The following is a 27885-nucleotide window of genomic DNA, read 5'->3' as shown; positions in this document are numbered from 1 at the left end:
ATTGGAATGAGTGCCTGAAACGGTCAGCACAGTTATAATTATCTGGGAACTTTTTTTTATTAACAATGAAAGATGTTGTACTGACAATAAAGAGAAATGGGAACCTTTGGTTATGTTTTATGACAAAATGGGTGAATTAATGCAAAAGTGCAGAGTGCTAGCACAATGTAATGCAGGTCGTGAGGTATTAGTAGCAGAAATGAGATACATGCAGTGATATCACTAGCACAACAATGGAAGCACCTCATCTGGGGTACTCTGTTCTGGAGGGCACATCTTTAGGGGGACAGGCAGAGTGGAGATCATGAAGATGAAAGAAGAACAACTACAAGGAAAGACTTAGGGACCTCAATACGAGCTGGAAGAAAGGAAGATATGACAGATTTACAAATACCTCAGAGGTACAGTGGAATTGGGATTCAAACTAAAAGTAACAGAGGATAAGAGGAGTGTGACACTGTATAGTGCTTTTCCACTGAAGAGCAGTGGATTCATTGAACCAGAGTGATCGAGACCGCCCAAGTGATGAAACAAAAACCAACTGGGTAAGGAAATATGGGCTAAAAGGCCAAATAGAGAATAAGGGTAAGTTGGTAAAAAAAAGTGAGACTACATAGGCCAAATCATTATCAACTGCTATAAATTTCTATTTTAATTCCATAAAGCTTCATTATGTGTTTGATACTTTCACTTGAAAGGGAATTTTTTGTATAAATGCTAAATACAACGATATTTACGTGTAACATAACCCCCTTTTTCTGTGTATCAGAGTGGCCTGCACTGCAATGTGTTGGCCTCAGGTGCAGTCCCCATTGCCACATCATCTAGCCTCCTCCAAACAAACACAATGAGGTCTATATTATGAAAAGCGAGTCTCCTGCTAGTTATTATTGAGGACGGGAAACCATATCCGGACAAAAGCTGGCCTAAGATTTGTGGATGTTTTTATTATCATTTTTGTAGGTCAAGAGAGTTTCAGGTGTAATTCTGCTTTAAGTAGTATTACACAAAGACTTCATGAACCTGCAATTAAACAAAATAAAGAATTCACAATTGCATACTCTTTCTCTTCCTTGATGTGGGGGGGGGGGGGCTAGTATCGACCCATTAAACGTCATTACCATGGATTATGCATTACACTTTTAGTGTATAAAAACAAATCTATTTCACACATTTCTCCACTCATTCTCTAATCATGGACATCAGAAGCGTCTACAGGATACGTCTGCTGCAAAATAGGCTGCATTACTTCTCTTGTCAATAGCAGGCCCTGTGATATACGTATCACTTTATTTATATAGCGCCAACCATGTACTCAGCACTTTACAACAGTACAATAAGCGGTAAATATAATACAAGCAATGGGAATTAGTGCAACATGTAAATGACAACAGAAAGCAATAGGAAACCCTGCCCCACAGAGCTTACAGTCTAAATCAGGTGAATCCCAATAAGAAGGTAGTTTAATAGGTGTAATATGGTAATAAGTACTGTCCACGGTAACTACCGATCTGTTGGTCTTAATGTTTAACCCTTTCAGTCGTGAAACCGCCTGCAACGCATAACTTGAATACCTGTCTATTAGCTCTGTAATATACAAAAAATACAGGCTTCTTTGACTTGTCTTGTATATGATCTGTAGCATAATATCACAAATTAATGTTCTCGTAGACTATTGTGTAATTTCTGTTCATGCTTTTCACTGAAGTGTGACAGAAGCATGTTTCCTCCTTAAAATGTCTTCAATCTTAGAAACATGTTTAAAATCATTACCTTCATTTCTTTCACTTGATCTTTTCTTCCCTACACAAGCAAATCAATATTTTATAGTGTTTAAAAGTAGGCTCTGAAGTATTAATAATAATGAAGATATTTGTATGTCAACTTTCTCGCTCTGCTTTAATCATGCTTTGTGTTTATTCATTTATAACAACAGTAATGATAACATGCGGGCATTTACAGTATGGCACTGTATTACAGATTACTCCAAAACAGAACACGACTGTAAAGAATTGCATCAATTCAGCAGACTAGGAGATAGTTTGTAAATATATATATATATATACCATACGATACAGGTTGCAACACGACATCAAGGGACAGCACGCAGGTAAGTAAATCAAAAATGTTTTATATTTGATAGAAGACACAAAAAACGACGTTTCGGTCCCCCAGTGGGAGAAAGGTCCCCTGCGTGCTGTCCCTTGATGTCGTGTTGCAACCGGTATCGTATGATCTGTTATTGCTTTATGGGATAAGCACCAAAACTTATTTACTTGCATATGGTGTGCCGGCTGTGCATTGGATTATATATATATATATATATATATATATATATGTAAAAAAAAATATATATATATACACATACACAGACACAAACACATATATAGATACACTTTTACATGATAAATTATTTATTTATTTTATATAAAAAAACAGAAAGCATAAAAACGGTGTGAAATTGTCACAGATAAACAAAAAGTGTGCTCTCAAATTTGGTCGGGTGGCTGAATACTTCAAAATGTACAATAATTCTTTGTCAGGAAAAAATTAGAACATTCATTTAAGATGGCAAGCAAGATCAATTCGCTGCACTAAAAAAAGACATACAATCAGAAGATACTAATATTTCTGTACAAGTTTAATAAAGTTGTTAAAAATATAATATATAAAAAAAAAAGCTTTGTAAGAATTTTAAAAACTTGATTGGTTTACCTAGTTTTTGTTTTTTTTTTGTTTTTTTTCCAGCAATCCTTCATGCTGTGCTAATGTTTAATCACTCCCTTTTAAACGTTAAATACCTTACAGCTCTGGGAAGCATTGTTAGAAAATTGAACGCTTTGCCCTCAGGCCATAATTTATTACCAAGTAATGAATGCACAGTCACCAAGCCCTTTCTCAGCCGCAGGGCCGTGCAATGCAATGAATGCACAGTTACCAGGCTCTTTCCTGCTGGATGGGCCTGCACAGAAATGGCTCTAAGCCCCTGCGTGCTGAAAGGAACTCCAGGTCGTATCAGCAGTAATGTTTCTAAGCACAACCACATTATCCAAATGTTTGGGCCCCAATATACAAATGCGTTCTTTTATTATTCTTTGATCCTCAGCTTGATTATTTATATTTCCATATATTATATATATATTATTTAATTGCTCAAAAATAGGTATCTCCAATAGGATTTGAACCCTTGAGAGGTAGAGAGGCATGAGTTGCACTGTAATGTGTTGCAGTGAAGTTCACCACTGATGGGATTAAAGCATGTGTATGGTTTGGCCTCTAGGAAGGTCTTGCTTAAGGCTCACATTTAGCTAGAGTAGGTCCCTCTGGTTGCTAAGGGATTGAAGTCAGACCGGGGTAAAATGATTGAATAATGACTTTGTTGGTGTTTTTAGGAATGCATCCAAGCATTAAATACAATGTTAGGCCATTCCAGAAATACCACAATGCCCAGAAGATAGCAGAAGGGTCCTGCACACAGGGAGTTAAAAAATAAACAACATTAACTGTCCAAGATTTTTAAGAAGACAAACCAGATTTTGTAAAGTGGACTGAGAAAAGCCAGGGTTTGGAAGTAAAGCAGCAACTGAAACTTAAATGCCTGGATATTGCACAGGTTTTCTCCACAATTTACATGTTATAAAAAGCAAAGTTTAAAAAAACAACAACAAAAAACATGCACCTGGACAAGCAGTAGCCTCCATACTAGCATATGTACACAGACACATTAATACTGCAATTCAAGTTACCGGTCTTAAAAAAAATTAATATAAATATATATATATATTTTTTTTCCATTCAATATGTGCATCAATACAATCTGCACACTGACAGGTGATTAGCTAAACTGCAGATCGATCCATTCTCCTGTAATCAATCGTTTGCTCCAGGTTATTTAATTCAGTTCCTGCACAGCATTCTCGGCAATGTAGTTCCTGGAATATGATTGACTGGGTAGTTAGGCAGTTACTAAATACAATTGGTGCAGTGCTAGAGAGAGGGCGGGGCTCAAGAGTCAGAGCCTAACAGAAGGGGAAGGGGGTGTCACTTTGGAAATGCTTCCTACATTAGAAACATTAAAAGTGTATAAAACATTTTTTTTTTTAAATTGCTACATAGTACAGAACTGATTTATTTAAAAAAAACACATGAAGGATATTGCTTGAACTGCTGCTTTAATTTATCTGATTGTTTACGATTGGCGATGTGAAACCATATCTAATGCACATTGAGCCATATCTTCTACGCGGTGCTATGCCATAAGACCTTTTACAGCACATTCACGTGAATAGGAGTTACGGTGCCCTCCTGCGCCAGAAGTCTCATGAAATGGCACTGTGTAGTAAATATGGAGAATTATGTCTAATAGGGACTCTGCTCTGGGCTTTATCATCATGAGGACTGGTGGTGTACTGTTGTGTAACTGCATTAGTAAAATCATACATGAGTCTGCAAATACAGAATGTAAAAACTGCCAACACAGGGCTTTCTTGGAATGGGCAAAAAGGCTGCAGATAACTTCCTTACCAGTTATCGCAGCAGTAACAGCAACTTCAGAAAAAATGGGGCATTTTTTTGGCTCAGAAAACTTGTGCAAATCAACATGATGCTTCGGTAACTATTCTAGGCCAATAATCTTGTGAAGTTCATACAAATGCCTTTTACAGGCTCCACTCAATGGTTAAAAACAAGGGAGGGGTTTAACATCAGTCTTTAAGGACTACCAACAGGCCACGTTTTTTAGGACTTCTCCAACACATTATTAACCAATTAGCCAAGCTTTAATTATCACTAAGATATCTAAGCAAAATGTTTGGCCTGGGTATAAACCACCTGGATATGCATTTTTGACCATGTACTTTAGCCCACTAATATTAAATGTTTGTATCACCTATTCTCCCATCAGACATTACTGTGTCTGGTTTGCAAGATGAAGAATATTTATCGAACCATTTTTATGTATTCATCTTTGAGTGGCTCGTGCATAACATTTTAGATTACAGGTGACTAATTATGTGAAGACTACAAAGATAAACCACAGAGATTGGAGAAAATGGAAAAAAAGAAACAATAGTTTAGACTGTTTATCTGACCCATATTACTACTTCACTACTGTTTCAAAAATGCTATGGACCACATGCATTTATTCATATTTGAGTCCCTGTGTCTTTGAATCCACATTGGATTATTCTCAGTTGAAATATAACAGTGTCTCACCATCTGATGAACTTTCAACAAAAGTTTAAATTTCAAGGTTCTTCACATGTCATCAGATGCTGATTTACGGTCTTGGGAAGTTTACACAGAGAACAGTGGGATGAGAACCAAAGAAACCAGCTTTAAAGAAAATAAACAAACAGACTATATTTTAGTCTGGGACTGTACTTTTGACAAGAAAATAAATTTTTAGTGAGAGTCGCACCTGAAATAAGCCATTATATTCTGCTAAACTGCGGTAACTATACCTCCAGTTTGAGAAGAATCGCACGCAGATGGCAATGACCATACATTTTACCTTGAGAGATGCATTATTGTACTTCAGTGTTCCACCCATTCTTTTCAATTAGAGTAGCTTGAATGTAGAACCATAGACAATCTCTGCACACAAGGAAGAAAATATAGCTGCATCCCAAGGACATTCTGAAATATACATTTGCAGAAAAAAAAGGCACAACATTCCGGGTAAGCAATCCCTTTCCACACTGCACCCGACGAAGGGCATTGTTTCCCTGGAACGTTGTGCCTTTTTTTCTGTAAATAAATGTATATTTCAGAATGTCCTTGTCATTCAGCTACATGTGTCTCCTTGTGCGCAGAGATATTTTTTTCAGTGGTTCTGGATTTATATTAAGGGGTTTTTTTTTTATTCACCCTTCATCTTGACCAGCACTAAATGTTACCAGTGAGTGCTTTCCCCCTATTCTTTGTGTATAGCTTGAATGTATGCCGACATTCAAATAAAGTTAACATAGCCACAAAACATACTATAGAAAAAAAGGTGTGTAAATTTAGACCTGAAAGTCTAATTGTGACCATCTCCCTTCATATTAAATTGCTGCATACACTACAAAATGATCCTCCTATCCTTAAAGGCTCTGTCTATGGCTCTATATCCTCCTATCCTTAAAGGCTCTATATGTCTATGGCTCTATATCCTCCTATCCTTAAAGGCTCTACACTCCTCTGCACCACCATATGTCTCATATCTAATCTCTCCTTACACCCATACTCACCTCTTATGCTCAACCCAAGGATGTCTCATCTTTGCACCTCTACAGTCCCCTCGCTGATTTCTCACTGATTTCTCTACTTATGGAACTCTCTTCCACTCAAAATTTGTCAACCATTCAATTTTTTAAGTCAAGCTGGAAATTCACCTCTTAAAAGAAGCATTAAATGAAATGACCTATGCCTACTTGCCCTCCCTGACTTGCACTTTTAATAAATGACTGTTAACTCCTACTGTGTCTAAGTTTCCCAATGTACTATTTAGATTGTAAGCTCTTGGGTGCAGGGTTTCCCTTTGCCTTTTACGTTCTGCTCTTATCCCCTCTGTTTGTACTTTATTCTCCCTGAATTGTAATTGTGTTAAGTGATGCATACACGGTTGGCGCTATATAATACATACGTGTATTGTAATAAATATAAAGGAGTACACAGTATCCGCTGACTTCAGAGGAGGCCAGATAGGGGCTTATACCTAACTAAGGGAAGAATGCAGCAGTGGTTCCAAAGTATTTTTTGGCTCTCCGAGTGGGGCTCTAAATAGCTTGTTTCTATAGATGTTAACCCGTTCATAGTCTGAGCTGCCAGCAAAGCACTGGATGGACTTTGTATGACACACACACATGAATTCGTTATTTCCTTAATACCACAATTAGATCTTTACGACCTAGAACAACTTATCTCCCTATCTATTGCCTGCATTTCACAACTTGTCCACTCACTAAATCTATTTGACTTTTATTGCCATCCGGGAATTGTACTGTAGTGTTTTGTTTTCCGGACTGACCCAAAGAAATGTACTTTCTTCTTTAGGCCATTTACTTAACATATTTAGTTAATCAAATAAAAACAGGGTCTCCCCTTCTGCTTATTTATTATCATTTCTCATTTGCCTCACCCACCAACAAACGTGTGATTTGAAACAAATTCTTGTGCTGAGGCATTACCGTTTGTCCAGGATCACACAAAGATTTGACCAACTATGATTAGGCAATAATGACAAAAGTGCTCTTTTCTCCCTACTTGCTTTGGGAGCCTCCCAAGAAGAGCAAGACACCAGAATTGTGTTCTGCGATTCCACCCCAAATGTGGCTGCATGTCTACATGTAATAATGAGAAGCTCTCTGGGATCCAGTTTGGGTGCGAGCCACATTATAAATTCCACTTATTTTTAGAGCATTTTATGCAGCTGTGGTCTGCTGTTACCTAATGAGACAAAAATAACCCTTTAATATCCCATCCTTCTTTATTAAAGAAATGATTTCATGGCCTGTAATGCCCTGAGGCAGCATTCCACTTGTGTGGAGTGTGCATGTGAGCGGCTGTACAATTCCAAGTTCATAACTTTCAGTGCCTCATTAAAAAGGGGAAACCTAGCTGAGATTTTTGTGTTAAGGGAAGCATTAAATCTTCACAGTGTTTTTACTGCTGAGAGCCTACCTGCAAATTGCCCAACTGAAGCGTTTTGCTTTGTACACATGCAAGCTTTATGAAATCTAAGCATGGGTCCTGCACATTCAATTACAACATAAAGCCGTTTCACATGCAAACAATTTTAATTACAATAAAATCACTCCACTATATTATTAAGCGGCTACGTGTAAAAACATCTTTCCAGGATTTTTATTTTTGGGCGTAAGAAAACAAACATAGATCTTGAAGTATGAACCAACATAATAAGTATAGATCAAGATTGTCAAAAGATTGTTGCAAACACACAACAGTTCCTTTCAGAACGATTTTGGCTAGAAATACAGATTTCTACAACTTGTACCTTACATTGACGGGGGATGGAAGGTCTATATATATCATGGAGAAGAAAAAAAGAAGGTACTGTATATTTCTAAATACAAATCATAATACTGTACTACAATGGAACGCACAGATGTATCTACCGTATATCTTTATCGCGCCATCCAGGTACATAGCGATTTACAAAACACATGAGATAATATTATAGCACTTAATGGGAATAAGCACTTCAGACATAAAACAATAGGAAAAGGAGTCCCTGCCCCAAAGATGCAAAGGTCTAAAGTCCCAAATAAGAAAGATTTAAGAAATCTTGACATTTGAATAAATTATTACGGATTTCAATTTAAACTTCCTTGCAATGAGTAAGATTCACTCTAAGCGAGACCGACAAGAAAACACTCCACAGTGCCACCACGTGCTTTACAGAATCCTGGTATACAGTACTTACAGAATCCTGGTATACAGTACTTACAGAATCCTGGTATACGTAGTGCAAACATTATACAATGTTTAAACTGCAGAATTCCACATGTAAACATTCAAATTAGCACATTAAGCAAGTCATCTTGCAGTGTACAGTAGCCTCCTCTTATTGCAGGTATCAGGATCAGCTTTAGCATTATATATTAAGTAGCTTGTGATGTCAAGCCTTGGTCAATGAAGAAAAGAACAAACAACCTATTTACAAACAGCATTATCATCCTTTCAGACTTATTTGCTTGGTTGCTCACAGAAACTGTTCCATCTGCTATGTCCAAGCTGGCAGCAGTTTGGCATGAATGGATATATATATGCAGTCTAGTTGTGCCAAATGACACTGGTGTGTCATCAGATTAAAGAGATGAACATCCTTAGTATTCCTGCAGAGCGTAAATGTCGTTTATTTTTTATTTATTTTTTATAAATCGCCTTCAGTGTCAGAGGGGCCTTGAATACAATGTAAAGCAGGCATCTTTCACACGGATACATTTAAAAGCCGAGAATTGTATCACAATCTTTTAGTTTTTTTGACTAGACCAGTGGTTTTCAACTTTTTTTTCGTTAAGGAACCCTAGAATTAGATTACGAAATTCTAGGAATCTCCAACCCTCTCCCCCTCCCCCGTCGTGCTCTCTTCCCCCCTTGTTCTCCCCTTACACTCCCCCGCTCTCTTCTCCCCTTACACTCTCCTCCTCTCTCTTCTCCCCTTACACCTCTCCCCCTCTCTCCTTACACTCTCCCCCCTCTCTGCTCCGCTCACACTCTTCCCCCTCTATCTTCTCCGCCACTATTAGGCTGCGTCCATAGACACAGCAGCTGTGCGGAGGAGTGCGGAGGCGCGCGGAGACTGAAGGAAAGCGGGTGCTTTCCCTGGCCTTCGTTCACGCGCTGTCCGGGGGTGTGTATATGGGTGGGCCACTGACATCACGGAGCTGGTTCGCCCTCATTGGGCAAACCGCTCACGTGACCGCCCGATCGCGCGAAAAATCCGTTTTGACCGATTTCACGCGCATCGCGCGCCCCCTCCTGCTTCTGCGCGCACACGCCCGCACGCTGTATAGACGCGATCACAGCCTTAGGCAGTCTGATCGTGCAGCGTGCGGACGCGTCAGCGCGGTCTGCCCTTCTATGGACACAGCCTTAGACACAAGGTAACTTCCAAGAAAGATTTAAATAGATGTCTGATTTATTTTAAGGGACACCTACCAATTACTTCAACTTACACTAGTAAATAAATCCTAGTTATTAATGCAAAGGTCCATTGGTCTGCGAGAGCTTCCCCCTCCTTGTCACTGCTCAGTGTGTGCTTGCCGGGGGAGTGCTATTGATAGCAGCGCTGCTCTATGGTAGGGAGCTGCCGATGCGCGAGGGAACACTCCCTGCTGTCATACCAGCAGAGATAGTGCCTTGGGGCCAGCGGTGCTGCGCCGGTCCACAGCTCCCTCTTCCTGTCAGCCAGAAGTTCAACGCGACTTCCAGCAATGACAGGAGGGATAGAAAGGATCGCAGTGACCGGGCGGCTGGTGCTGAGCTGGGGAGCCGCTGGGTCACTGCTACGTGGGGTGCCGCCGCTCCACCGGGCCTGGGACAGCTGGGAGAGTTGTCCCCGCTCTTCCCCCCTTTTAGCTGCAGAGCCCCGGTTGAAAATCACTGGACTAGATCTTTGTCCAAAGTTCTAGTGGCAAAATTGGTCCTGGAGACCTATATGCGATTGTAGTAATGATACCTCGGAGTGGACAAACATGAGAGTTGTTCATAGATGAAATGATGGTGTACAGAGCTCACTGTTCCCCTTTAACAGGATAGTTGCAGAAAAAACCTGCTCGGTTTTGAAAGCTCTGTAGACGATAATTTTATCTATCATTTAGCGCTCATGTTGGTCCACTAAAATGTACTACAACCTGCAATGACTTAAGTGGACAATAGGGCAAAACGTCCTTGTAGAAGTTATAAGGGTTACCAGAGAAATCTGGCCATTTCAGTCTTATAATTATATGGCAGTGGCCTGCGATTGTGGGGATATATATATATATATATATATCCAGCTCCACTCTTACTCTTTCCTTGTCACTGCAAGCATCCGCCTCCCTCTCCACCTCCCCACTATATAGAGATTAAACACTATACCTATAATCCGATTCACATCTTTCCTCCAAGTTGCACCAATCAGTTCAACCAGATGCATCCCTCCACTTACCATAGGCCGCACACACAATAATAGTTTCATGTCCTGTACACAGATTCTTTACACTTACAGTTTAAACAATACATTGTGTTTAAGTACTGGAGCAGGCTTGAGGAACCTCTTAAACTGAGTTTTTTTCCTTTCCAGCATTAACACAACAGATATACATAGATAATACTTGTCATTCTGCTGCCCAGACATACAATTTCTTTATTTAGCGAGACTTTAACAATGCCAGATGACATCACGTATATTCTGTGTCACACAGAAATTGCAGTCAGCCCAAGTTTGTTTTATTTATTTTACTTGTTGTTTTTTTTTAAATTAGGGTTCCTCTCTCTTTGCAGTAGTGTTAAGTGTTTGTTTTAGCTAAACTTTCTCTCTCTCTACCAGACATTTAATAAGAATAATACAACACCCCAGAACATGCATCAAAGCATGTTGACACACTTTTCAGGTGCTAAAAGACACTAAGCCTTTGGCTCTGTGTCTTATAGCATTCCTGGTGCATGCGTTTAATCCTTTAATGCACAACCTTGAGCGTAAATTACATGTCATGTTCCTGAAAAACGTAGTACTCAACTGGAATATTGATCACCATGTGGAGGGAGAAACAGTCCGAAAGGATTATAGCTATGTTCTGTCTGTGCAAATCTTCTTACCTTGCTGAACTGTCCAACCACATGCTTCAGAATATTGGGTGGAGCATCGTGTAACAGAGGTTCAAGAGCTGGCAGATGGGTACATTTCTGCAGGATGTTTTTTAAAGCCTTCTTTGCCTGTCAAAGTACAAACAAAATGAAAATCGGGAGGCATCTGGCTTAATGACAAGAATTTGTAGTCATTCATGTCCTACATTCCAGAAATTCACACTGTCAGGTCAAGTTTGTTGTGTTGGTTACCCCTCCTGTCTTACTTAACCCTCTCAGCATGGGGAACATTTTCAATGTATTGCTTTGAAATGCATTGCTGGCCCCTCCAGTAGTGGAGTAGTTAAATAATAGCTACTATTTTTAGACAGTTTATTTACATTAGGGTGAGTCGAGAGGGAACGGATTACTTACCACCAATTACTGATACATAGAAATGTACAGTTAAAAAACAAACAGTATTTTGGCTCAGACAATGGTCCAATATTGACTAAGCAATAAGACACCTTGTGGTTCCGAAAGACATCTTCCAGCCCATTAGTGAATTGGCCAACAGATGTCTCACAGACTTAAATATCAGCCTCCATTTATCTTTTTTTTCCCCTTTCTTACAAATCATGGGGCCTAGGAATCAAAATCCTGGAAAGTTTGTCTAGACGCGCACAATGTTAGTGTTCCCTGATGACGTTCCAGCAGACAACGCCAGCACACTGGCAGCCCTTAAAATGTCCACTGGACTTCATCTTTTTTTTTCTCTTCTAGGTGAGATTGTATCTGTAGCTCTCAGTTCACAGTGGATACGATTGGAAGAAGAGGATTCACTCTCTCGTTCCTGAGCAGGAGACTACTATGCAATTGCTACTCTACTCACATTGCTCGTGGTGCAGACAGCCTGTAGCACACGGGTACTAGAAACTTTCTGGCAGAAAAAGGGTGCATCTTTTCCCCCCCTTCGCAGTAGTATCAGCTGTATTTTGGTCAAGTTTCTTATACTTAATACAGATCTCCTGGACAGGGAGATTCATGTCATGTCATAACTGACAGAGTGATGGCTTGAGGCTGAAACAGCTTACACATCCCATTATAATATGTGCGCCTCAGAACAAGCTCCCTAGCTTTTCCTATTCTTGGCATACAGTAATTTCTCCAAATAGGTGCAAGGGAAGTAAAAACAGGGGGGGAAATCGCTTCATAGGTTGAAAGCCGTTGCATGTTCAAAAACATATTAGTTAGCATCAAATTTAGACTTCTGAGATACTTAAGATCTAAAGTTTACACTGAATTTATCTTTTAAAGAATTACACAAAAAAATAATTTCTATGGTGGCAATATTTTGAAATTGAACTGCATTTTTTTTTTTTATTCTTTTTATTTTCTCAATGTTTATTGAAGGTCTTCACAGGATTACAACACAAAAGAATTAGGATTGATAAAGAAATAAAATGGGGGGGAATGATAATTGATAATTCAGTTTATAATGAAATACATTCCCTCTGTATACAGGTTTAGACAAGTATATTAACATTTAATAATTGTCTAAAGTGAGAGCCCAGTAATAAGGACTGCAGAGCGGCATTCAGTGGGAGCGATCTAGGGAGAATATGCACAAGGCCCCAGCTCCAGCCCCCGGGAGTGCGCAGAAGCAGCTCACACAACCCCAAGGTCAGAGAAGAATCAAAAGAGGATTGAGGCCAGGGATACCTGTGTGAGATAGTCAGGGCTGACAAACTTTCTGACATTTGAAACAGGAATCATTCAAAAAGCTAGTCATCTTCTACATCTGGAAGACGAACCATATTTTATTATGGATTGCGGCCAACGATGGGATTTCTTTTTTGTTCCATAAGGCTGCTCATTCACACCTTGTTAACTTCTTCTCAGCCTTGGTAACATCCTGTATAGGTCCATTTAACAGGAAGAGCCACGGGTCTAACGGCAAGTCTATACTCAGGACCTTGTAATATTTCTCCCTGGTGGTGGTACCCATAGAGCTTCTAGCAACTGAACCAAATAGTTCATCCCATCATCCACACCTAAGTCCTCTTCGAGATCTGACTCCCACTGTCTCAAACTTTATTTTGTGTTGAGGGGAAAAACAGCCATAGTTGTGAAGTTAGTTGTTGTTGACTGGCAGTACCCAGGCACAGCCACTCGAAATGCGATAGGGGAGAGCCCGGAAGTATTTTGGTATACGGCTCTCATTTGTAAAACTCGGAAGAATTTGCCATTGGAAAGCCCTTTTTTCATTACGATTGAACTCAAATTGTCTGGCTTTAAGGTCCAGGCTTAGATCTTTAAGTCTTGTGATGCCTGTCTCGTTCCAATTTAGGAAGGCCCGTCTTGCCAAACCAGGTTTAAATTCGGGGTTGCCTAGGATGCGAGTCATTACGGAGTTTTTAGTTGTGAGATTGTATTTTTTAGTCTTTGGTTTCAATGAGTGGGAGACCGTGTGCAGAAGTGCACACCCTTACAAAGAGCGGGAGACCATGTGCAGAAGTGCACGCCCTTACAAAGAGCGGGAGACCGTGTGCAGAAGTGCACGCCCTTATAAAGAGCGGGAGACCGTGTGCAGAAGTGCACGCCCTTACAAAGAGCGGGAGACCGTGTGCAGAAGTGCACGCCCTTACAAAGAGCGGGAGACATATTAGTTTGTCATGTTCTACTGGTTGGATCAATGAGGCCTCCAGGGCCCCCTCATTTCTGAGGTCTTGATCTGTATGCCACTGAACTGCATTTTAATGTGTTACCGGAGGCAAGACAAACACCACAAAGGAATAATAGGACGAAATATTTTGAAGCTGTGAAAGCGTTAATAAAAGTATTCAACTTAGCAAGAAATATTAGTGTTGCTGACTCCTCCAGATCCAGTTAGACAGCAACGGTGAGACTATTCAGTGTCAGACATATATACTAAGCGCCAAATGTAGTATATCAAGATTACTGGAGAAGTTTACAATCAGGTGATTGTATATATCAGGATATTGTTATATGATATAAATAAAAAAAATGTTTTAGTACATGGGTCCAGTACTTTATATTAGAACCTGTAATGGTGACAATGGTCAGGAGCTATATGATTCTTTTTAGATTATAAATGATTTGATGACTTTAAGCTTACATACTGTAGGTTATTTCCACAAATATGGCCATGTTAGAAAAAACAAATCATGTTATTTGTTCGCAAAATGTCATACACAACTAAATGGATGCATTATTCTTAACGCCTTTATTACCAGATTATCTAGCAGCTGATTGCAGTTCATCTAATAACAGCAAAAGGGTACGTGTTTATAGACCATACTTAGTTCCCAGCGACAAACGTGAAGCAAATGTATCTGTTTCATGGTTAAAAATCTTTTAAATGTTTGTATTAAAACTTTAGATATCCACTTTCAAATGCTTTCTTAATCATAGTAAATAAATCCCAGCTGCTTTTTCCATGGAAGCCTTAGCCTGCAAGCAGTCTGCCAAGAAGGGAAGGCAGAGCGCACAGAAGGGTTTATTTAAAACGATCTCACAGCACAGCAACTCCGAGCCAAAATAGGGCAGAAAGTGTACAGTAGACATACATTTTTAGGGTATTTTGCTTCCAATAACTATTTTTTTGTGTGCAAACGAGCAGTCTTTAAGAATGTCATTGCTGGAGGAATTAGCAATGCACTGCATAGCTAGCATCTTAATCAAGCATTATTAAAATAGCAGACAATACGAGAAAGTACATAACCTATATATATATATTTTTTTTTTCTCTCTCAAATGAATGCAAGTAAATGTATTGTTAACTGTGTATTCCCCTCTTTTCACCATGTTGAATTGGGGCCTTTGTGATTTGCAAGATCAGTGAGATTCTGATAAAAAGCACCAAATTGTGTTATTTGGTATTGTGCTGTATGGAGTAAGGCTTGCACACATACATTGAAAAAGGTATTAAATATATTATTTATCAAATGTTTTACTAGGAAGTAACACATTGTCCTGGGCACAGTGTTATAATGACAAATATATGGTTACAAATACATAGTTACATTAAGTGAAAGGAGATACAGTACATTATATACAAGACATTGCATGCATAGTTAAAGATAATATATATATTATAGGCGTATATAACAGTTACAGACCAGATTAAAATGTGAGACAGCTTTACTTTTGAAAGAATTAAACAGGTGGCGGCAGTGAGAGTCTCCGGTAGACTGTTCCAGTTTTGGGGTGCACGGTAAGAGAAGGAGGAGCGGCCGGACACTTTGCTGAACCTTGGGACCATGAACAGTCTTTTGGAGTCAGATCTCAGATGATAAGTGCTGCATGTGGTAGGGGTGAGGAGCTTGTTCAGATAGGCGGGTAGCTTGCCCAGAAAGTATTTGAAGGCAAGACAGGAAAGATGAACTTTGCGCCTAAACTCGAGTGATGACCAATCTAGTTCTTTGAACATTTCTCAGTGATGTGTGTTGTAGTTGCATTGGAGGACAAAGCGGCATATTGAGTTGTAGAAGGTATCAAGTTTGCCAAGGTGAGTTTGGGGTGCCGAGCCATATACTATGTCCCCATAGTCTATAATTGGCATCAGCATCTGCTGTGCGATACGCTTTCTGAACAGCAGACGTAAGGAGGATTTGTTCCTATATACTGTAGTACACCTAGTTTGGCTTTCTCAGCAAGATAAACTTCTCAGTGTTTTCACTTCATTGCATGACCAAATCTCTTTGGTAAGTAAGATTGAGTTTTATATGCACATCCGTGATATTCACAAAACAAAGTTATGCATACATTTACCAAATAACTGCTGGTCATCAGATGTGCTTAATAATGGTTTCCCAGAATCAATGGGTAAAATAAAAGACTTGTTCAGGTTGTTCTGATAATCTGGATCTTGGTTCCCTAACAGTTGTATTCAGATGTAACTGAATATGAATCAGACATCAAAAAACACAGCTGCAACAATCAAATGTAAACAACTATTAATATATGAATAATAGGTAACAGATTCCTACCTGGAAAAGCTAATAATCTTAGTTTTCAGACCTACCAGCAGGCCAGGTTTTCTGGGTAATTGATAATGGAGCAAGTTGCAATAGTGATGACTACTTATAGGTTAATTGGTTAATTATGTGTTAATAGGAGAAATCTTTCAAACTTGGTGGGGGGTGGGGGGGATTCCATTAAAGTCCGATTGCAGGGTTACGCGCCCGATCCGGCATTCAAGTCAATGGTAGTTACCACTGGATTAGAGGTTACCCTTGCAATGGATCTTTGTGAATCCCTGCCTTAGGGCCTTATTCTATATAGTCTGAAGCTTCCATTAGTCTGTTCTAGCCCTTTAGGAGTGAGCCAGATCTACAGGACAACAAGAAGATAGGAAAGATTACATTGTCTGGTAGTGAAGAGGTTAAGCATGAAGTTGATCAATATAAAAATACTCAAATACTATATTTTTATTCTATAACTAGAATTCGATTTTCCCAGAAGAAAAAAAAAAACCACCAGGATTTCCTAATGTAGACGAAGAGTAGGTACAGTTTGTTTTCTGTTCTTAATTAAATAAGAGGAAGGGATATTGAAAAGCATAAGCCTTTGTCATGGTATATCAAAGTAATAGGGGCCAATATTGTAATACGATTATAGTTGCACGCAAGGAAAGATAGTAGCTGCTTCCTCCCCTCCCCCCTAACAATGTCAACCAATTAACTTCTCCTGAAGAGTCAGCCATGGATTCAGCCGCAGTGCAGGTCCCTGTGGCACTGAACTGGTTATTGGTCTACATGGTATTACTGGGTTTAAGTGCTGGCTGAATGTAAGCACAATACAGGCTGGCACCATGCTAGTTTTCCCACATGGCTCTGCTAATACAGCTAAGCCTGATCTATAGCAGGCTGTTATTTTAGTATTGGATAGAGACAACGGCTCTGAATTTTGACAAATAAAGTGGTTGTTTAACGAGGTGGGCATGTATCCACTGGGAACTGAGCGGAGACCACCAAAATCACTTGAGATGTGAACCAGAATTAAATCCAGGTGTGCGGTGGGGGAGGCTACAGCTTGCACAAGCATGTGTTCAAATATAGTTCAATAGCTGAGTAAGAACAAAAGGTTGAGGCTGGAATACACACAGACGTCACCAATTACACATTTCATCAAACAGTATAAGCATACAATGCAAATTACTGGGAGACAGTGATACTATTAGGCATGCAAGTAAACAATGAGAAGAGAAAATCACTTCCCTGGAAAGCTAAAATAATAATAATTTTTTATATATATACATACATACATATAGATACAGGTATGCAGAGATTCATTAGAGAAAACGGAGCACAGCAGCAAAAAGGTGAAGGGGCTACAATATAAAGACTAAATAAAATCTATTTATTGTAAAGGTAACAACATGGCACAAGCAAAGTAAGTACTTTAACGCGTTTCACGCTTATGGTAGTGCTTCGTCAGAGAGTATATATATATATATACTGTATATATATATATATATATATATATATATATATAATCAGAAAATAAATAGATGATACCGTTCTGTGGCTAACGAAATGCTTTTATTTGTGCGAGCTTTCGAGATACACTGATCTCTTCTTCTGATCTGAAGAGATCAGTGTATCTCGAAAGCTCGCACAAATAAAAGCATTTCGTTAGCCACAGAACGGTATCATCTATTTATTTTCTGATTATTGAAGCTCGGCTAACACGGTACTGATACATATATATATATATATATATATATATATATATATATATATATATATATATATTATAAACACACACCGTATATACATACACACACATTCACAATACATACAGGTATAGTGGCACTAACAATACACGTAACTGCCTGGATGCAATAATCATACATACATACACACACACACACACACAGATCTGGGTGTCTCTGGCTTGGGAGATATTTTGTACATTTGGTCTTGTCATTTTCAAGATGAAACATGCCCACTGACAATGTCATTCCTCGAGAGCTGTTTAAAAAGAGGAACATTGTTGAGATGGTCAACATTCCCCTTGTGCAATGCCTCCCCAGCCCTTACGTCACTGTCATCAACCAGTTATGTCATTGGCAGGAGAATATCCTTCTATTCAAGACAACAGTGCAAAGGATCTGGGCTTTTCCAATTGCTAAAACAGTGACCATATGACCTTTTGGCACTCAATGGGTTATTAAAATGCATGAACTACTGCACCTGGTGTGTGTGTGTGTGTGTGTGGGGGGGGGGGGGGTATATCATATTTTCTCCTCATCATGTTTAAGGTGGCAAAAACCAGACTGACATGTTTCTATGATGGAGACTCAAGCAGGTAGGTGTCTGGATGTATTTATGTGAAGCTTCATACATAGCTCCATATGACAAGACCATACAGGCCCATATTTACTAAGCTATGCTACTCCATAAAACACCGTTCAGCTCCAGAGGATCTCTTATGTCCCCATTCAAGTGAATGTGCTGTGATGCGTTTTCTGGTGACAGGGTGTGTCTCATGGAATAGCACTGCTTAGTAAACGTGGCCTTGAACCTTTTGAGTTAATGGACCCCCTATCTGTGATATGATGAGAGCAAAGGCTGCATGTTAGTGTGAGCAGAGAGAAAGATGCAATAAAGAGAAAAATATACATACTTTTACAACTTCTTTTTTTAATTAGAGTATTATGTGTGTTTTGCATATGTATGTTAATAAGTGTCACATCTGGAAATCCTCATCAGAAAGCATACATTTCCCTACCTTCTCTTTAACATGTTACATTACTATTGGTTGTACTACAAACATACAAAAATAACCAAGTAGCCATACTTACAAAGTTCACACCAAGAGAGCAAATGATAGCAGGGTGCTCAACTCCAGTCCTCAAGGCCTCCCAACAGGTCAGGTTTTCAGGATATCCAGTCTTCAACTGAGCCTCTGATTGAACCACCTGTGCTGAAGCTGACATATCCTGAAAACCTGACCTGTTGGGGGGGTGTTGAGGACTGGAGTTAAGCAGCCCTGGATTATATGACCCAGGAATTTGTAAAAGATCGTTTATCTTTGAATGAACTACTGAGGCCAAAAGGTTAATTGGTATCTTATTGTTTTTGCATCGATAATATACTGCATACTTTCAGCCTAGAAAAACAAAACTAGGCAGCCATATCCCTTAAAAACATGGAGAGTTTCGAAGTTCGGTCCAAAGAAACATCGCCAGCAGCCAACTGCTTGTAGATAACAGTATTTCTGCTGTGCTGCTAGGCAACACTCCTCGCACAAGTGCCACACCACTCACACAGTGAAGGCAGTTTTAAAGGAGAGGTTTTCATTAAAAACCTTTTCCTGCCAGATGGGCCCCTACAGAACATTGCAGCACCACGAGTGATTGCCTACTCTGGCAATTTAGAGGTTAAACGTTTGATTATAAAGGAGTAAAGAGGCGCTATGGGGTTACATATTGCTTTTAATGCATGCACATGTGGAATATATTTACATTTTAATTATGAAAGCATGTCGTTAATGTAGAAGGCTCACGTCAATTACAAAGTTCAGATCCAACTGTAGGCAGATTCAAACAGATAGTCAGAAAATTAGCAGAGAACCCAACAAGCCCATATTTGCTCAGACATCAGATCAAAGTGGACAAATACGCAATTGATGCTTCTAATCTCCATATTTTATGTTATTACTTCCCTGCAAGTAAGTGTATTCTGAGATGCAGATACAAGAAAATACAGCCACAAACCCTACACTGTTCATTTAGTGTTGAAAGCACATGAAACATGATTAGTTTCACCAAGCTGACATTGGATCGCACTCTCAAATTATGGGTCGCATTTTGCATAGGCTCAGAACAGGCCTCTGATTCATAAGGTAAAGCATCCTAGAGATTTAATACATAAATAAAAAAGAAACATGTTGGCACTTAGCTCTAATTGTATCAATATAAGTGAAGTGTATATTACTGTGATAAAAATATTAATAAAGAATTTATAAATACTAATAATAAAAAAAATGTGTGAAACAGTGGCAGCGAATATCTATGTAAATATAAATAATAATAAGGTCAGGGCCATACAGTTCCAATGGAATAGTTCCCAATAGGTAATCTGTGGGAAATAAAAACTGGAATCCGGAGTCAAGTTCAACGATGACTTTCTACAACAAAAAAAGACGTACACGCTCCATAGCATAATGCGGTTACAAAATGTAATAACAAATAGTTAGAGTAGGGTTAAAACTCGCAGTGGCTATGAGTGACCACGTGATACCACGTGACCCATGTTTCGTTACATTGAACGTAACATCATCAGCATAACGGAACGCGTTGGGACACAGGGTTTTGCGTGTCAGTACTTTGCTACCGGCGTTCAGGACGCTCAGCACCGGCCGCGTTTACTAGCTGGCAGCACCATCAGATTTCTCTTTGCTTGGGCACGGGCGGTTGGGCCACTTATCGCTGGTTCTTGAGGGAAACAGGCTGTTTCACCTTTCCCATGGAGGGTCCTTATTGAAGTGAGACGTCTTTGATGAATTGCTTGTTCCCTGAGGTTGCCTTTGACTGGTAAACTGGACTTCTCTGCGTACCAAAGCACTACGGGCAATCAGCTGGTTGCGAGGTATTGGATTTTTTCTGCCTCTGCTGTCCTGGACTAGCTGGAGCACTGGTACCACTCACACTCATATCCACTGCGAGTTTTGATCTTACTTGTCGTAAGCGACCGTTTGTCTGCGGCTAACTATTTGTTATTACATTTTGTAACAGTATTATGCTATGGAGCGTGTGCGGCTCTCTTTTATGTTAAATAAATATATGTATACATACAATTACACAGACACACATTTTACTACTAGCATTATCATGTGTTGTTTTCCTGTTAACAGTAGAAGTAGCTCATGATTAGCCATTATAGCCTTCCATGGAATGACCAATAGCAGATTGCTTGTCAGGTTATTTACATGCCTGTCTTCCTGTCACTACAACACCCTGTGATTTACGCATTACACACAAGAATAAGATAACAAGGAATATATAAACAGCTTTGCTCACCTTCCCCATTTTTATAACAGCAATGTGCGTCCTGCTTAAATAGCAGCAAATACGTTACTTTGTATTTTCTAACAATCATCCATTTTAAATAAATCGCTTCTTATTCTGAATGTCTTTCAGATTTGCAGTTACACATAACAAGTTATTAAGCGATATTCAATTGTCCATTTTCGTACGCAGGGTTAAAATCATCAATGCCATGTTATGAATATAATATTAATAACGAAATGAGCTTAAATTACCTTAGCTTGGAGGTCTTCTGAACTTTCTGTGTCCATATAAAGGGAAAGCAGCTTTGGCAATACATTTGCTACAGCGACAGCACGTGAATGCTCAGGAGTATGTCTTCCAATCTGTCCCAGGGACCAGGCAGCAGCTGCCTTTATATGATCCTCTGGTTCCTCTGACAGGCAGATGGCTAATTGTGGAACCCCCTGCAATGTTAAACAATTGTTCTGAGTGAAAGGCAATGTATATCAAATGCTCCGGCGAATAAGGCATATTAGGTAAAGATTAGGCGGTTTTCCCATGTAAAGCAGCAGCACTAGCTAAATATTACCTGTATGTGTATTTATTCTGTGCCATCTCAAAGGATTTAAAAATCCAAGATTTGTTTCTCGTAGCAAAAAGTTTATTTTTTCCAGTAAAATAACCCTTTCACTGCTAGTAGGAAGTAGTCGATTAGCTGTAGATAGTTTGTGATAACCTTTCAAAGGGACGGTGCCCACATTGCATGACATTTTTTTTAAATATTTTTTTTCTATTTTTTTTAAACTTATCAGTGTAAGTGATTCCCTTAGAAAGATTGTTAAAACAAAAGTCTTACTTGTTTCCTGTAAAATAAAAACAAAAATAATTTTTTTTTCCAGGTCCTATGAAACGCGACAGTCATATCTGGTTAACTAATAATAGCTTTAAAAATATTTGACAAAGACCAGAAGAAAAACTGTGGGTATTGACCAAGTCTTTTTAAACAAGAAATTAGTTTACGATTGTAAAAGAAAATCCCCCAAAGCATGTGGCTACTGTAAAAACATTGAAAGTAAAAACAAAACAAAAAAACCCCCATAAAAGCCAACATACCCGTCTTCATATTCTTTTCTTTAAAAGTCCTAATCATCTACATTTAAGCCATTCAATGTGGCACAGTTTGGCCATCGGAGAGACTGGCCCCTTCGGTGTAAAGCGGTTTTTAAAACATTTCACATATCTCTTCTTTGCTTGCAAACTCCATCTATCTAAGAACCCTCCTATCTTTCCTTTAAAGCAGGGCTGCTCAACTCGATGCCTCAGCAACAGGTAAGGTTTTCAGGATATCCCTGCTTCAGTCTTCGACTGAACAACCACTGATTGAGCCATCTGTGCTGAAGCGGGGATAGTGGACCAAAACCTGTGACAAGTCCATGTTTCCTCGTGCCCATACAGCTATTACAAGTGTGCATGTACTGCTCTATGTAAAAAATAAAATAAAAAAAAGGTAGTGTTAAAAATCGTTGTTTTCTTAATTTCACGTTTCGGTGCTGGGCTCTGGGGAGACCTCCATTTTGACCTTGGAGACACTTATTATTTGAACTGCTCCTATCTCATGCACAAAGCACTAGAGTTTAAAAAATAAATAAAAACATCATACCCTGAAGGGGCAGGAAGAGATGTATAGAGAATATGGAGGGAAAACTAGACGCCAGCCATCACAGACTGCTGCTTTAACCTGAACATTTGTAGCCATTCACGAGCATTGCTAACGCCATCATCCCTTAGATAAGGTGAATTTGAGCGTCAGAGGAAGGCAGGTGCTGAGACTTTCTTTCACATGAAAGCATCATCAGTGGAGAGGAATTTCTACATCCACCGTATGCTAACCACACGGAAAATAGTTAGGTGGGCAGTAAAACGGTAACTTAATCGTCTGCCCCAACTCTAATCCAAATGAAAATCGCAGATTTGTGATGCCGTGCTAATGGAAATATTAACAGTTTACCTCAGTGATGCACTAGTAACATTTCCAAAACATGCGTCATCATAGTTTTTACGTTTTGGTCAAACGCAAGGAGTAGATCTTTGACTGAGCCACTGATTGAGCCACCTTTGCTGAAGCACGGATATCCTTAAAACCTGACCTGTTGGGGGGTGTTGAGGGCTGGACTTGAGCCCTCCTGCTCTAACTTATAAAACAATGTATGTTTATCTATACATAGAGGTTATCTAGCAGACTAGTACATTTGGCTATGAATAATTAAAGCGCCCGTCTTTTATTTTTTTATGTTTTCTATCTTTTTTTAGTGCTGTAATAAATAATAATAATAATATAATAATGTAATAACTATTATCATGATGAATATCACCATTAACACAAATTTTCCGTTGTATGAATCAATGTATAAAATGTTTCTGTTTAGATCTGGGGTTTTTTCTTCTTCGATGTAGGTGTTCATATGCTTGTAAACCAATACAAAAATGTTAATAAACAAAGCGATATAGGAAAAGAAGGTAACTTACGGTGGTTACAAAATGTAACACAAGCAGGGCTTTTGGTGAATAAAAGCTACAATAATATATATCTATGTTGTAGCCCTCCTCTGATACAAAGTGTAACTTAACTTTATAATTTAATATGTATTTATACAACCCAAATCTTGGCTTCAACGACTTCCCAAAGAGAAAAATGTAAAGCAAATATGATTTACTCATTATATATACAGTACAAGTTGTGTGTGTGTGAAAGCTTTAGCAATCAAAACACTATCCACTGTGACTTACTTCAAACTGAGCCCTTATGGTGAGCATTTAAAGTACTTATATATAATGGATATTACAGATATACTTGCAACTGTGCTGCACAAGATCTCAGAAATATACAATTGATGTATGATTGTGTTAAAAGTGCCCAATCTAAGATCTTAAAGGGTTACAATTTAAACCTAAATTTCAAAAACATCTGTTCCATTTGCTTTTCAAAAGACACACAAGGGGGACATTGATGGGTTTCTTTTAGAGAATTATGAACCTGAGGTTAAATCTGACCCAGAAGTAAAGAGTAGATTTGTGGATTATTTGTTCTACACTTTAGAGATTTGGAAGCACTGGAAATTAGATTATACAGAGCATGTCATGCAGCGCAGGGAAAGGAAATTGCACATAGAGAGTTCTCTGATGGTGTAAGTCCTTCAGTGCTGAGATACACTTTTACTACAACAGCACTAGGACCCAGATCCACAAAGCTTAGTAATGTTACGTCACCCTACATTACCATCACGTTAAGCCTTAACATGCGTCTTCAATAGGTTAACAACGGAACAACGTTAAGTCATGTTTTCTCCCAGAGAGAGCATTGCGTTAACTATAACGGTCGTTAGTCAAGAGAGGAAAAACAGGTGTGTCCCCTAACAGCGCATGTTTACTAAAGTTCGTAAAGGTTAACACGGGGACTTGACGAATGTAAAATGTTAAAGTCATACCTAAACGTGCCAATACTTGCATCCGGACTTGGAAAAAAAAAAAAAGGCGCTAAAATGTTAGTGGGGGCTGCCTCCCAGTGCCGTCTTAACGCATGGGCACGCTGGGCAGTTGCCCGGGGGCCCCACGAGCATAGGGGCCCCATGCTAATCTATGCACAGACCAGAATTTAACACTAATTTTCCGATCACCCGCCTCAACATTCAAATCTCCCGCTAACTCGGTAGAAGGAGAAAAATTACGACTTGTAGCGGAGAGTTGGCATGTCTGCATTCGCGAGAGAAATTTTGCAGGGCCCAGTGCATTGCTTTGCCCGGGGGCCTATAATGCTGTTAAGACGACCCTGCTCCTCCTCCTCCTCCTTGTCTCTTTGGATCTGAATGACAGCAATGGTAAGACATGCTTAACATCCCGTTACTGGAAGCTAAGCCAACGTAGCGATATGATAACGTGACATTAACCCTATGGTAATAAGATATAGAATGCCCATTGCTTTCGCATATCATTAACTTTGTGGCTATTCGCTACCCTCATGGAAAACAACATCTATTACTATTTTAGTGGATGTAATGTTATGAGCCCTGATGTAACAGAGCTTTGTGGATCTGGCCTATATTTACTAGGTGGCGCTATTCTATACGACGCCTTCTAGAAACAGACGACACCTCATGGCCCATTCAAGTGAAGGTGTCTTCTGGTACCAGAAGGGTTCTTGCGAGAGCACCGCTTAGTAAATATGTCATTACATGTATTGTTTTGCAGAAGCTCCACTGTGATAAAATACTCATCTGGGGGCAACTGCTTTTAAAAACCAGCTACTGAGTTTTGTATTTGGTATTTGGCAGATTATTCAGTAAACTCCTCATATATAGAAAGGCATGCATAGCAGGTTATGAGTATTTTAGTTCAACTTGAACTGCTTGCATTAGCTGCCGGAATTTATCTTCAAAGCATAAGGATCACCTTAGACTCCAGTTACTGCGATGAAACAACCGGGGAACACAGTTGGCAGGAGAATGGACAGACTAAGTGGGCCAAGTGGTTCTTGTCTGCAGTCAAATTCTATATCTCAATGTTGTTTCAGCAATATGGTAACCAGTTCAGTGTCTTAATGACGTACGGTGTACGTCAAGAAAAGTGCCACTCCGGGCAACCCTCATGACGTACACCATCACATCATTGATTTTTGTTTGTATTTTAGGGGCCGTATGCAAATCGCGAACCACATTGAAGGATGGGGGGACTGCCCCCCACTGTCACATCCAGCCAAACGTCCAGAACAGAAAACTGATCATGTGATTGCTCCGAGAAGCGGTCACGTGATGCAGACGTGTCAAGACCCTCTGGCACTGAAAGCGTTAACGCAGCAGACTACGCTGATTGCCTTTTTTTAAATTTAGCATCTTATTGTTTTACGTACTTTAAGAGATCCCGTCATGTCCTCTCCAAGGTGTTTCTCCCCTCACCCCCTTTGTTCAGGAGATATAAGCGTTTGAAATATGAAGAGTTCCGAGGAGGTTCAAATGAAGCTCTTCCCAGAGCCCATTGCCATCTAAAGCTTACCATTGTAACCTCAGAAGCTAGATTTTAAGACAATTATGTTTTTTTTTAACACTAGAAAAACATTTAAAAGATAAAGAGCAGGATATTTTCAGGGGCCAATATACCAACATTATATGAGTTCAAATGATATAGGCTTCTGTGGGATTGTTGCTTTAAGTTGCTAACCACTAATACCCACAAACGAGGTTACTATTTACAAATCTCCCACTTAGGGATGAGGTGCAATGCAATTTCAGCATCTATTTATATTTAAAGAACAGCTTTATACATATGGAATCTGGTGCATAGAAAGCGAATGAGTAACTATGTGTGACATGTGACAAGTTACTGTATGAGAGAGTCTGACCGATACATGGACACGTTCTGCCTTTCCATCGTGTGACTGAACGCTTCATTGCTTTAGTGCTGAAGGGGTCCTCTGCATATTGAACCGTTATTTTGTCATTAATTTCTGCTTTTCCCGTCACTGTCAAACGAACTGTTAATGACACTAATGAAAAAAAGAACTTACCCAGGTTAATTAAAATGTAGAAACAAACACCAGGTTGTGAATATAGTGTGGAGCTTACGTCACGTTTTGTTTTTTATACTTTGAATTTTTATTATTGTTGCCCCTTCCTGGTTATGTTCTGTACACTCTGCCCCCTGCTTTTTCTTTGTTTCAAATCTGGTTATAGATCAAAAAGTATTTCCAGATAAGAGTACTTTTATATGTAATATATGATACTGACAACATTTTACCTACCGTTACAATATACATTTAGAGTTAAAAAAAAAGAAAGAAAGAAGAACTAACCTTAGAGATGATGACAGCCATTGCCAGGTTCTCAGAATGAGCAGCCACATAACCCAGCATCATGATACCGGGAAGACGGACATTCCCATTGCAGTTTCCAATACAGTCAATGACAGCAGCAACTCCCCCTGCATTCACTATGAGCTGAGATAGCTGGAGAGCAAAACAGAAGGGCAGATGCAATGCATTCTATGAATATCATCAACATAGGCACCCTATAGTTACAATATATCTACGTGTAGTCAAGTCTTTTTCTATTTATGTTAACAATGTCAAGGTCTTGAATCTTGAGGTCTTGAATCTCAACAAACATAATGTGAAAGCAACAGTCCCCGCCAGTTCACGGTTGTTTCTACTTTGAAACTTACGGAGTGGGCCCCCTAACCTCCTGGCGTCCTCCTGGTACCGTCATCGAGCTGCTGTGTGTACTGGGCACAAAATCAGCTGGGCAAGGTCAGCCGGGAGGCGACGTTAGGTATTTCCTTTTATGACCCCACAGACAAATTTGTAGGTTTTTTTTGGTGTCAACATCGCATGGGGATCCCACGGGGTTAGGGGACCACGGATCAGCTTTGGAAAAGCCACTGTTTCATGTAAGCTTACTAAAATATATATTTTTAATGGGAAAAAAGGGCTGGGATGCTACATAAGTGAAACAGACATTGCTTTACACGGAAGAGTAAATAATAATACAAATATGTTGACAGCGAAAATGCAGTGAGTTTGAAGTTTCTGAGATTGATGGAAAATG

At 39.4% G+C, this 27885-nt stretch overlaps 1 protein-coding gene across 2 annotated transcripts in view; it reads right to left on the bottom strand.

Moving 5' to 3' along the window:
* The window catches only part of SPAG6 (sperm associated antigen 6), a 108345-nt gene that overhangs the window by 1743 nt on the left and 78717 nt on the right, over positions 1–27885 (bottom strand). For both annotated transcript variants that reach the window (XM_075587558.1, XM_075587557.1), the window contains 3 exons: positions 27135–27287; positions 21565–21756; positions 11305–11421 (listed from right to left, as the gene is read on the bottom strand). In XM_075587558.1, the coding sequence (XP_075443673.1) occupies positions 11305–11421; positions 21565–21756; positions 27135–27287 (462 nt within the window). The remainder of the gene's footprint in view (positions 1–11304; positions 11422–21564; positions 21757–27134; positions 27288–27885) is intronic.

This window comes from Ascaphus truei, chromosome 2 (genome assembly GCF_040206685.1).
Source record: "Ascaphus truei isolate aAscTru1 chromosome 2, aAscTru1.hap1, whole genome shotgun sequence".
NCBI lineage: Eukaryota > Metazoa > Chordata > Amphibia > Anura > Ascaphidae > Ascaphus > Ascaphus truei.
Note: the sequence above shows the minus strand (reverse complement) of the source record. Positions and strands in the feature narration are given on the sequence as shown.